We start from the raw sequence: 12,292 nt of genomic DNA, 5'->3' as shown, positions 1-12,292 counted from the left end.
TATTCTGAAATTGTTTTTCAAGGCCTTGGATGTTTGGCCTTGCCAACTGATAAAAAATAATGTCAACTTATAAATATAATTGAGTTCATCACAGAGTATTGTATTCATGAGATACAATAAAACTTTTTTTAATACAGTTTTGGAAAGAAAGATCTCGATGAGAAGGCCAAGGCAGGAGCTGATAGAACAGGGAGTGCTGAAGGAACTTCCGGAGAACGGTAGGTGTGTGCGCGCGCGCGTGTGTGTGTGTGTGTGTGTGCGTGTGTGTGCATGCGTTTTAAGTGTCTAATTTAGGAGAACAAACTGATGTAGTTATAGTACCACTTAATTGCTGCTCGACATGTTTGACCATTACTAACACCTGGCCTGTGTGGTCCAGCCTTGTCCTTCTGAAAACACTTTGGATCACGGCACTCACAATTCTCATAATGTTAGTGAGAGGGGAAGAGAGAAATCTGTTTTTGAGACAGATGAAGGCAGTAAATTAAATTATTTGACTGTCTAACTTCATATTTTGGAAGGGAAGTGACATGTCATTTTTCTTCAGTCAAGAAAAGTGGAACAAATTGTGCCCTGCAGCAATAAGCTTTGAAAGTCATGCACTCAGGGCTGTGAAGTCCCATTTATTTGAGAGCTGTTCTGAACCATGCCAACACCGAGACACCCTGCTCCTGTTCCCTGCCTCTGGCTGGCTTGTAGCTTCATAGGCCTTCTCCACCTTTTCCCGACCTGATTTAGAAGGAGTAATCCTTATATCAAACCTTTTGTGAAGTCATCTAGTGGAGGTCCTCAGAGATGCATGTACATACTTTCATATATTGTTGCTCTTTATTCTTTTCCATCCATGTCAATCTCACCTTATGTAACTGAATGCTTATGGATTGTGTTTATTTATTGCCACAGAGTCGGATGAGGCCCACGGCCCTAAGCCACCCTATGTGAAGAATGGACATACCCTGCCTGTAGGGGGCAGCGGTGGAGGCGGGAGACTCGAGCCCATCAGGCCTCCGCCCGAGTCAGAATTCAGGGTGAACCAGGCCTGGTTGCCCCAGCCTGAGGACCGCAGGGTTCGAGGCCCCTCCGACGGGGACCGTCGCGGAGCGCTGGCCGTTCGGGGCTCCAACCTGGAGGAGGGCAGGAGGGGCGGGCGGAGCGGCGGGGATGAGTGGAAGATCAACCTGGGCTGGCAGGTGGAGGAGGGCCGGCGTGGAGGCAGAGCTCACGGCGGCGACGTGGACAAGAGGCCCGGCCTGACCAAGGCCCCGTCGGAGGAGGGGCGCAGGACGCGTCCCGAGGCCGACTGGAAGCCCACCCTCCCCCGACACTCGTCGGCAGAGGAGGGCAGGAGCAGGCGAGGTGAGTGGGGTCAACGTTCTTCGCTGTCCAGCTCCTTGGCTTTCGGTCTTCTCTGCCCACGCTCCTGCTCTCCTCCTGGCCCCGCTGGAGAGGAGGGTGGCTGTGCTCCCCAGGGTCCTGCTCCAGCTAGGTTTCTTATTTAGGAACAGGGGAGGGACAGCTTAGCTTCATCCTCTCTTTCCCTCCTAATTAACACACTGCCGACAATTCAACTCCAACCTCTTTAGAATGAACATTTTCATTTTAGCCAGAAACCCCCTTTGGGGATGAGTTTTCTACTAATAGTCTGTTCTAATCAGAATTTCAACAGTTCCGACACGAACCTTCATCGTTGACATAGGAAGCCAAGGCGAGCAGAAAGAACAGTTGTGGTTTTGTTTGAACTCCTCTTCCCTTTCTACTCGTTCCACTGGTTACCCTTTCTTCTCTGACCCATTTACCTCTGCGGCCGGTGTCTTGGCGTGATACGCTGGCTGTAAATAACCCTGAGCTTAAAACGTCGTCTTTGAAGAATGGAGAGAGAGAATAAATGGGGAGGGGGGGGCGGGAGATGGACACAGGGAGGTGATTACAGCTGCTTGTTTATCTCCCACAGCTGATTAAGAACAAGTACACGGGCGAGTGACACGGGAATGATAACACAACTCAGCACCGCAGCTCAAACATCCCGGACAGGGAGATGAGACGAGCTCTTAGATTCGCCTGTTTGATGCTGCCGACTGCAGCCCTGCTTTAATTGTTGAGGAAATTCTTTGTTGGCTGGCGTGCCTGATACGCTCACTGAGAACAGCTTACAGGACGCTTGTTAGCAGCACTCTCAGGCCATGGTGTCACCGTGTGTCTTTACTCCCTGTGTGTGTGTGTGTGTGTGTCCACAGAGTCAGACAGCAGTCACTACGTCCCGGACCTGGAGGCCCCGAGGGACACCCTGCGTGAGCCACTGCCGCCCAAACAGTCCCTTCAGCCGCCCAAGTGGCTAATGAGCTCCACCCCCGAGCCGGGCATGGAGACCTCCCCGCGCTCCCCCATTCACAGCCCCGCCACCTCCTACTCCTCTTCCTCCCCGGCCTCCTCCAGCTCACCCCCGTCCTTGGCCACCGGCGGCACCGGTAAGGCCCCCCGGAGCTCGGCAGCCGGCGGGGCCAACGTGTCTGCCTCCAGCGGACATCCCCTCCCCTCCTCCTCCACGGGTCTGGTCCAGCATGTCAAACAGCCACCGCTCCCTCCGCCCAAGCCACTGAACCGCACCAACCCGGCCGTACTGGGTGAGTGCACGCCGCTGCTTGCCGTCTGACGTGAACCCAAAACGCTGAGCGGATAATGTGCGTAATATATCCTGGTTTCTTCTCAGGAAGGGCCTTTGTGGACTACTTTTGCCATTATCTTTACATTCCAGGCCTTTTAAGTGAGGTTGGACATTTTTAACAAGATGAGACCCAAGCATGTCTCTTCCCTGGCGTTCCTGTTCTAGAGCAGCGTTACGTCTAACGAACCCGGGCTGGACCAGCAGGTCCACGGGTCATGAGCTTATAGTGCCATGAGCAGTTTGCGCTGGATGTGTGACCTGTATGTGATAGAACTGCCTAAATGATCTTCATGGCACGATTTAGGCATGCCTGCTTTGTTGGGGCACCTGGTTTGTTCTCATATTCCTCACATATTCAGTGTTTAGGCTCAGCTTGACCTGTTTGTCCTGAAGCATCTAGTCATAAACATAGTAACGTAGTTGTCAAAGGAACACGCACTACAGTTACCTGGTGTTTTCATACATTTGTTGTGTGTGTGTTGGACAAGTTCATGAACGTGGATTGTGAAAGATAAAACAAACACTACCTGTACAGAGATTCCCCGTTGAGGGTTGAGGTCTAGGAGAGTCCAGGGTCAGGAATCACTAATGCTGTTAAAAAAGGTTTTCATTCGTGCTATGAATGCTTTCGGGTCATGTTGAACACTCCAGGAAAGAAACTCACGTTTGCCAGTTAGCGTCCTTACATAGCTCAAGTCTTTTTGTCCCTTAATTCCCATAAAAGATAAAAAAAAAACTGGTATTAAAACAATGGTAACATTGTGCCATCTGTTATGAGACCAAAAGACGGCAATAGTTGGAGTAAACTGATGATGCATGGTAGATTTAGACTTAAGAACAATGCTCTCTAGTCTAAAGAAATGCTATGCATTGGTTTACTATTTTCAGAAAATATTGCATTTCTTTTTATGAAACAATAAGATTTAATTCTACTGTGAGTTATGAATAGTATGTTATTATGGTGATTGTAACTTTAAAGTAGAGTTTACCTGTGATGCTTTACTGAGTCTTGGACAGTAAGAGTTCCAGGTCACCAGGTTTTTTCTGAGCGGTGACATGTCTCCACACTGCCCCCTGCAGGGCATCTGAAGAATCTGAACAGTTTGTAAAAGCATGCTGGATGTGGGCAGTCATGTTGGATCTTTAGAATCCAATGCTCAAGATTATACTGACACCGTTTTCTTTTTAGAAAGCCTAGATTTCACTTTCACAAGAGTCATAAACACTTCACTAGTGCAAAAACCTGTACGACTGGCTCCTTCATTGCTGTAAACTTACTATAAATTGCAGCACTACAAAATGCTTCATTCACTACTAACCTTCTATAGTCAAATTACAGTGACCTTCATTCTATTACACACACATGTACTTCTCATCACGCCTAATCTTGACATAAGCCCATGCGATGCTAATTCAGATGAATATTTATGCTGAGGTTGGTCATATACAAGTGGGCTTAGTACCCAGTGGCTGGTGTTTGACACCTGCGGGATGGTTTCTTACCCCTGCCAGCCACCACCCTGCACGGGGGCGACCCCTTTCCCCTCTACTGGTCCTGTTGGAAGCGTGAAGGCGACTATGATGTCTACCTGTCCCTGCCTGTCTACCTGTGCCGGCGGGCAGGAGGCGTGCGTGCAGGTAACGCCAAGGCCACGCCTGTCGCTACGGCCACGCTGCCCGTCTGCCGTGTCGTCTGTCTGCTCCGTGTGCTGGCATCATCTTACTCACCTTTGCCACCACTGCATGCCCTTAGCTCTGGCCGACCAGCTGGACTAACATGCAGTGACCAGAGTGCCCCACTTCTCTTTTGTGTATTTCTTTTTTTCTTTTCCTCTCTCTCTCTCTCTCTCTCTCTCTCTCTCTCTCTCTCTCTCTCTCTCTCTCTCTCTCTCTCTCTCTCTCTCTCTCTCTCTCTCTCTCTCTCTCTCTCTCTCTCTCTCTCTCTCTCTCTCTCTCTCTCTCTCTCTCTCTCTCTCTCTCTCTCTCTCTCTCTCTCTCTCTCTCTCTCTCTACTCCTGCTAAGTTGCATGTCTATGGCACTAAATTAGCAGTAAGTGTGCAGTATCGTGCCACTCTGTAAGCGCTACGTATTGAAGGGCATGCAGCACTGAGAGGGCCCCCGTGGCCCATGTGAGGCCCCCCCGTGGCCCATGTGAGGGGCCCCCCGCTACAGTCCCTCCGGGGCAGCGGCTGGATGTCCGCAGGTGCTGTGGAACAGCCAGCGAAGGGGTCGAGAACGGCAGATACGTGCCACAGGTTGCACTGCATGCGGAAGGGCCCGAGACCACTTGGATTACGCCGAGAGTTCAGCACCAGCCCTTCAAACCCACATCACGGTCCGTGTCAGTGAGGCGCTCTGCTTGGTTCTGATCGACGGTGCTAATCTGAGGTGTGAAGGCAGTCTGGATGAGATGCATGCTCTTACTGCATTAGGCTCCTCCCTTTGGCTGTGGCTTTTCGTGTCTGATGAGTGTACTGAGGTCTTCAGTACATGGAGCATGTTAGCCTCACATAGAGTCTGTGGCAGGTGAATGAGCGGTCTGTCCTGCCACACACACATATGCAGAATGTGACCGTCACGGGGATCTAGACTATTGGCCTGAGTGTGTGATCTCATGTACAGTTTTGATGCTTAAAATATACATCATTCCAGAGAAATCCTTTCATATCCTTAAACAATGTGCTTGGGTTTAAGACCCGATAAATGACTAATGATTGTCAGCTTATGACATTGTAATGTGGTAATCTATGCTTGCATCTGTGAGTATTAATATGATTCTCGAAACCTTTGATTGTGGCTCACAACCTTCTGTCCTTCTCCAGCTGAACTTGGACAGATGGCAGGAGGAAGCAACCTAGTGCCAGCCAAGCCGTCCCCACCCATGCCCCCGAAGAGAACGACCCCCGTCACCAAACGCAACCCTGAAGATCCCAGCGTGCCCGTGTCGTCCCTGCCCTCTGTGCTGTCTCCTGAAGACCGGGCCAACATCCCGGGCGGGTTCCCTCTGCCCCCACCTCCCCCCTCCCCGCCTCTCCCGACACACATACCGCCCTCCCCTCCTCGTGGCCACGCCCATCACCTGCTGCATCAACACTCCTACCCCCACCCGTTGCCTCTGCCACTGCCTGTTCATTTTGATCCACCCAGCCCATTGGAGGAATCCCCTGCCCGTCAGGCCCCAGTACCCCTGCACATTATGATCCAGCGGGCACTGAGTAGCCCCGGACCGGCCCTCCCTCACCCAGACAGCTCCCAGCGGGCCCACTCCCTGCTGTTTGAGACCCCCCTGGAGTACCAGGGAACACGCCCACTCCCCGTCACCATCCAGCCCCTCAAAGTGTGAGTGTCCAGCACCAGGACCACAGCCAGTGCCGACACCAACACTAACACTGGCTCAGACACTTCTGTGGTATTTTCACTCTGACTTATTGGTTATCAAACAGACCATTTGTTGCTGTGGCTTTTACAGTTGAACTAGACTAATGTCTAAGAACATCTATCCTAATGGCAATAATGTGTTAATGAGAAAAATAATTGTTTGTGGAAGTATTGGCTGCATAGTTATAGTTATAATACCTCCTTCTTTTTTTAACCGCTCCAGGGCTGAGGATGACTATTCTGATGAGGAGGAAGAGGAGGAGGAGGAGGATGAAGAAGAGGAAGAGGAGGAGGATGATGAGCTACCTCCTGAGCACATACCGGCCCCGCAGATCCAGCCGGAACTGGAACCACGCAGCCGCAGGTGTCTGGTGGGAGATCTGGCTATCACGGTCGTTCCTGAGGGCCCTGACAGCAGCGAGGAAGAGGAGGGAGAGGAAGATCAGCAAGCTGAGAGTGACTCAGATGGGCCTGTGCTCTACAAGGATGAAGAATCAGACGAAGATGAAGAGGATGAAGACCCACCCAGTATGTGATTGTGAATAGAGTGTTTTTTGGGGTTTTTTTTTCATTCTCCTCTGTAGATCACTGAGCTGTGTGCAGTGAGGAGTTAATGCTGTAGTACAGCTCCATTGTTCGTTTGAGCAGAGCACAGGAGGCTGCCATGCAGATTGGTTCATATTTGCACATAACAAGCTGTTATATATGTGTGTGTGTGTGTGTGTGTGTGTGTGTGTGTGTGTGTGTGTGTGTGTGTGTGTGTGTGTGTGTGTGTGTGTGTGTGTGTGTGTGTGTGTGTGTGTGCGTGCGTGTGTGTGCGAGCGCGTGTGTGTCTAATTGGAAACGTGCTGCTCATGGGTACTGTAGTTTTTGCCAGATACATGCAAATGCTCAGAGAAGAAAGAGACCCAAAACGTTGGACTGCCTTTGACTCTGCAGGTGCGCTGGCCAGCAGGGTGAAGAGGAAGGACACTTTGGCTCTAAAGTTAAGCAGCCGGCCCTCGGCCCCGGACAGGCAGGGCCCCGAGAGGCCAGCCAGAGGGGAGCCCACAGGTCTGTCCTGGCAGAGCAAGGAGCAGTGGGAGGCCATTCGCACGCAGATCGGCACAGCACTAACACGGTACGGACCCTTCACACACACACACACACACACACACACACACACACACACACACACACACACACACACACACACACACACACAGCACTAACACGGTACGGACCCTTCTCACACACACACACACACACACAGCACTAACACGGTACGGACCCTTCTCACACACACACACACACACAGCACTAACACGGTATGGACCCTTCACACACACACACACACACAGCACTAACACGGTATGGACCCTTCACACACACACACACACACAGCACTAACACGGTACGGACCCTACACACACACACACACACACAGCACTAACACGGTACGGACCACACACACACACACACACACACACACACACAGCACTAACACGGTACGGACCCTTCACACACACACACACACACAGCACTAACACGGTACGGACCCTTCTCACACACACACACACACACAGCACTAACACGGTATGGACCCTTCTCACACACACACACAGCACTAACACGGTACGGACCCTTTCTCTCTCTCTCTCACACACACACACACACACACACACACACACACACACACACAGCACTAACACGGTATGGACCCTTCTCACACACACACACAGCACTAACACGGTACGGACCCTTCTCTCTCTCTCTCACACACACACACACACACACACACACACACACACACACACACACACAGCACTAACACGGTACGGACCCTTCTCTCTCTCACACACACACACACACACACACACACACACAGCACTCACATGGTACGGACCCTTCTCTCTCTCACACACACACACACACAGCACTCACGAGACGGACCCTTCTCACCCACCCACCCACACACACACACAGCACTCACATGGTACGGACCCTTCTCACACATACACACACACAACACTCACGAGACGGACCCTTCTCACACACACACACACACACACACACACACACAGCACTCACTCGGTACTGACTCTTCTCACCCACACACAAACACACACACAGCACTCGTGGTACAGGCCCTTCTCACCTACACACATGCACACAGTACTTATGCGATACTGACCCCTCTCACCTACACACGTACATGCGCGCGCACACACACACACACACACACACACACACACACACAGCACTCACGTGGTACTGGCCCTTCTCACCTACACACACACATGATTTATATAGAGCACTTACATTTAACATTTATATTTTTATACACTGTTTGCAATGTTCTTTATAGAAGAACAGGAATTTAAGTCAATAAAATACAGAGCAAATAAAGTTTGCATGTTCTTTACCAGCCCACACATGTATGTACACTAAAAGAAAAAAATGTTAATGTCTTCATAATTTAAAAAATATGGTGCTGCTGTCACTCTTCAAGTAGAACAGAGTATTACAACCTGGAGCAAATAGCCTTGATTAATGTCTGATAAATATGTCAGCTGTCTGCTACATGCAGTAACAGTGTGTGTTTGCCTGTAGACGCCTGAGTCAGAGGCCCACTGCCCAAGAGCTGGAGCAAAGAAATATTCTACAGCGTAAGTGTCTTCCCGCAATGCTGTTCTGCCCCACTGACCCTTTTCATCTAGTCAGAATCAAGAAGAGCCACCAACTCTGTTATGCTTCACACTCACATCTCTTTTATTTTAACTCTCGATCAGGAAAACAATTCCATCAGTCTGAATCTGCATTTGCACTTCTAAGGAGTAGATATGTTTTGTAAAGCATGTAGAATAACAGTGATGCTTGCCAATATGACTTTTAGTCTCGCCAAAATTCAGACAGGAAGGTGTTTAAAGCACACAGGAAGGTGTTTAAAGCACACAGGAAGGTGTTTAAAGCACACAGGAAGGTGTTTAAAGCACACAGGAAGGTGGTAAAAGCTGTTTCAGGGTTGCCCGTTACCAGTAATTATCACTGTGCTCATTTGCTTTCATATGAATCAGGAATGAGCCAAATCATTTTCCATTCACACCTCATTTCCCTTCAGCCAAGAACGAAGCTGACCGCCAGGCAGAGGTTCGCGAGATCAAACGCAGGCTCACCAGAAAGGTGCGAATCAGCTTTCAGTCTTCTAATGAGTATGACGTATTGGTGTTATTTAATGTGAAAACAGCAGTTTGTAATATTTTATCATATTTAGATGTACCGGTCTTATTGTCACTCAGTTATTATATTCTAACTGCTTATCTAAACACTGGCAACAGATTTGCATAAGCTGCATGTTAAGTACATGCTAAACACAGTGTAGGCTGTGTTGTCATCTTACTTCAGCAAACAAAAAAAAAGTCCACGTGCAAGTGTCTGCTCTGTCCCCTCCTCAGTTGAGTCAAAGGCCCACGGTCGCTGAGCTCCAAGCCAGAAAGATCTTACGCTTCCACGAGTATGTGGAAGTCACACTTGCTCAAGACTATGACCGCCGTGCTGACAAGCCATGGACCAAACTCACACCTGCTGACAAGGTACAAGGGGGCAAATCTCTCATCGTCTCACATCCAGAGTTCTGTAGGAGACGTGGAGTACGTAACCATTGGCTGTTTTTATTAGTTTATTTATTTTTTTCCTTTTTCTAGGCTGCAATCCGAAAGGAACTGAACGAGTTCAAGAGTTCTGAGATGGAAGTTCACGAAGAGAGTAGGATGTATACAAGGTACAGAATGCAGACCATATTTCGGTGTCTTACATAAAAATAAAATAAACTATCACTTTAAATTTTATTTATTTATTTCTTTTGTTCTCAGATTTCATCGCCCTTAACGTCTTCTGTTGCCTGGACTGTGAAGCACTTCGGCACTGGAGACAGGGCCAGAAATCGCTGTGTGTTCTGTGAGGAGCCTCTGGGTGTTTGCGCTCACGGACATCCTCTCGATGAATGTACTGTACAGAAACCTACAACAAAGTTGTCCGTCCTCTTGTAAATATGGTGCCCGTGAAGGCTAAGAACTGCAGGACAAATGCAGTGTTTGTACCAGACACTAGAGGGAGATGAACATGCCAAGCTAGAGTGTGGAGAACTGATGAAAGACCCTCTGAGGGGTGTGTAGTGTGCCTGCCATCAGGACATGCATGGTGACCCTCAGGATGCCCTTTCCTGACATCCCTCTGCTTTGGGGGGAGAAAGAAAGGTCTCAAAGGGCCTTTTTCTGCTTATATTTGGTATTACACAGTCCATTTCCTTTTAGGGAAATGTAATAACCTTAACAAATCATAGAAATAAGAATGATGGTGACAATAATAAATACAGTAATAATACATGTTAGTTACTGAGAGTGGCTGAGCAGAGTTGTGCACACCTAAGACTCTGCATGGATAAACATGGGGATATTTGTGTATTTGTATGTGTGTGTGTGTGTGTATGTATAGAATGCTGTAAATATCTCTTAGACTGATTCCTTGAAAAGTTTATAATTAGATATTGTGATGCACAAGGTTTTATGATGTAATGTTACATTTGTGTGACTTGGCCTGCTTTTATTCCTCCTCTCGTTGAGACTCGCCCATCTTCTGGTGTTTACTGGTCAACAGGAGTAGGGAGTGAAGCTGGCCTTTTCTTTTTCACTAGTTTTTGTCCTCACACAAACGTTTTAGACGAGGTCACATGAGGGTTTTATGCTAAAATATAGCCACAATATACGATCCTCTTTTTTTAATACACAGGGTTCAGCCATTTCATTAAAGTTCAATATTTAAACCATGCATACATGTCTGAATAAGAATAATTGATATGTAGGCTTTTAAATGAAAGCCAGTAACAGGGCAAACATTGATCAAGCACTAAAAAACAACTTGTTTTATAGAATAACTGTGGACAGGGATCAACTTGGAAGGAACATTTTTTGTCTTTCTCTTTTTTTTCTTTTTAATGTTTATGGCAGTAGAATAATAGAACATGCCCTGCTGTACAGATATATTGTCTAGATTAAACTGACTGATGTGTATATCTCGTCTTCCTTTTATTTGGGAACATTTTAAATATATTAAAGGTTATATAGGTTGCTATTTTTTTAAGCACAAAATATTGGTGTATAATGCGACATTACGAGAATGGCTTCAGATTAATGTATTTCTTCCATGTTAATGTAACATTGCAGCCCCATTTTGTTTTGGCTTCAATTATATGTGAACATTTAGAAACTGACAGTATTTTTTCTGTTTAGATGTCATCCATAAATCTAAATTAAAATGCTTACAAATAGTTTATTTATGGTCTGGTTTGACTTTTTCACTGAAAGATATGGACCTCATTTGTCAAATGCACATGCAGCCAACAATCTAAGTTGCTGATGTCCGAAATAAATGCGGAAATAATGTTATTCTTATATTAGAATCCGGACCAAGTTGCTTTCAATTGAGCTCAAACTCACGTTCTTTTTAAGACATCAGGTCTTCTGGTACCCATGTTCACTGAACAGAAACCAGCATGGGGGCTGAAGGGAAGAGGTTCACAAAAGGTTTTACGGCTTGTTTTGCCTGTCAACGAGGAACAGTGCAAAACTCAACATTGCGATTTAAAATACTTGCAGTATATTTTTTCACTCATTTTTTTTTATTAAAAATGTGTTGTTGATGTGCACAGTATACATTCAAAAAGTGCAAAGGACAAAATTAGCCATTGAAGAAAATGGTGGGAACATGTCCCCAAGGCAAATTATAGAATTAAGTGCTCATCAGATAGACTCTAGGAATTTAAAAGGTATTCCAAATACTGTTTACATAAAGACCAGAATAAGTTTATTTGAGTAGTCTCTGTAGTGTATTAAACTACACAATTTGAAATGAAGCTTTTTAGGTGGATGTTTGCTTCAATCAACTGAGTCGGGTGTTTTGATGTTTAGATCATTTTAATGCGGTGATTTACTTCAAATTTGATTTGACTGATCCATTTGCTTCATAAGCAATACCACATTCATATCAATTGTGGCTGGTCTGAAGACATCAAAATGAATAAGTATAGATATCCAGCTACGTTGCTAAATTGAACGGTATTCATAATCATATATTGTTCACCCTGTTTAAGATATCTTTCTACATAAGTAATTATCGAAGACACTGTACAACGTGTCACGTTGTCAAATCCAGTCTCCACCAAACGCTCCACTTTTGTCTCCCGGCTCCCACCAAATCGTGAAGAACGGTGGCGA

At 47.1% G+C, this 12,292-nt stretch overlaps 1 protein-coding gene across 7 annotated transcripts in view; it reads left to right on the top strand.

Annotated features, from left to right (window-relative positions):
• phactr4b (phosphatase and actin regulator 4b) overlaps nucleotides 1–11,351 on the top strand; it is a 29,364-nt gene extending 18,013 nt beyond the window's left edge. For 5 of the 7 annotated variants that reach the window (XM_076971723.1, XM_076971724.1, XM_076971725.1 and 2 more), the window contains 12 exons: nucleotides 138–218; nucleotides 904–1,356; nucleotides 2,235–2,621; nucleotides 4,175–4,300; nucleotides 5,486–6,002; nucleotides 6,265–6,569; nucleotides 6,981–7,161; nucleotides 8,634–8,689; nucleotides 9,142–9,203; nucleotides 9,476–9,613; nucleotides 9,725–9,801; nucleotides 9,893–11,351. In XM_076971723.1, the coding sequence (XP_076827838.1) occupies nucleotides 138–218; nucleotides 904–1,356; nucleotides 2,235–2,621; nucleotides 4,175–4,300; nucleotides 5,486–6,002; nucleotides 6,265–6,569; nucleotides 6,981–7,161; nucleotides 8,634–8,689; nucleotides 9,142–9,203; nucleotides 9,476–9,613; nucleotides 9,725–9,801; nucleotides 9,893–9,908 (2,399 nt within the window). In that variant the 3' untranslated portion in view covers nucleotides 9,909–11,351. The remainder of the gene's footprint in view (nucleotides 1–137; nucleotides 219–903; nucleotides 1,357–2,234; nucleotides 2,622–4,174; nucleotides 4,301–5,485; nucleotides 6,003–6,264; nucleotides 6,570–6,980; nucleotides 7,162–8,633; nucleotides 8,690–9,141; nucleotides 9,204–9,475; nucleotides 9,614–9,724; nucleotides 9,802–9,892) is intronic. The other 2 variants (XM_076971727.1, XM_076971726.1) reach the window with 1 other exon arrangement.
• Nucleotides 11,352–12,292: the final 941 nt, after the last annotated feature.

The sequence above is a fragment of the Brachyhypopomus gauderio genome, chromosome 13, assembly GCF_052324685.1.
Source record: "Brachyhypopomus gauderio isolate BG-103 chromosome 13, BGAUD_0.2, whole genome shotgun sequence".
Taxonomy (NCBI): Eukaryota; Metazoa; Chordata; class Actinopteri; order Gymnotiformes; family Hypopomidae; genus Brachyhypopomus; species Brachyhypopomus gauderio.
The sequence above is the reverse complement of the archived record's forward strand: the minus strand, read 5'-3'. Positions and strand labels throughout refer to the sequence as shown.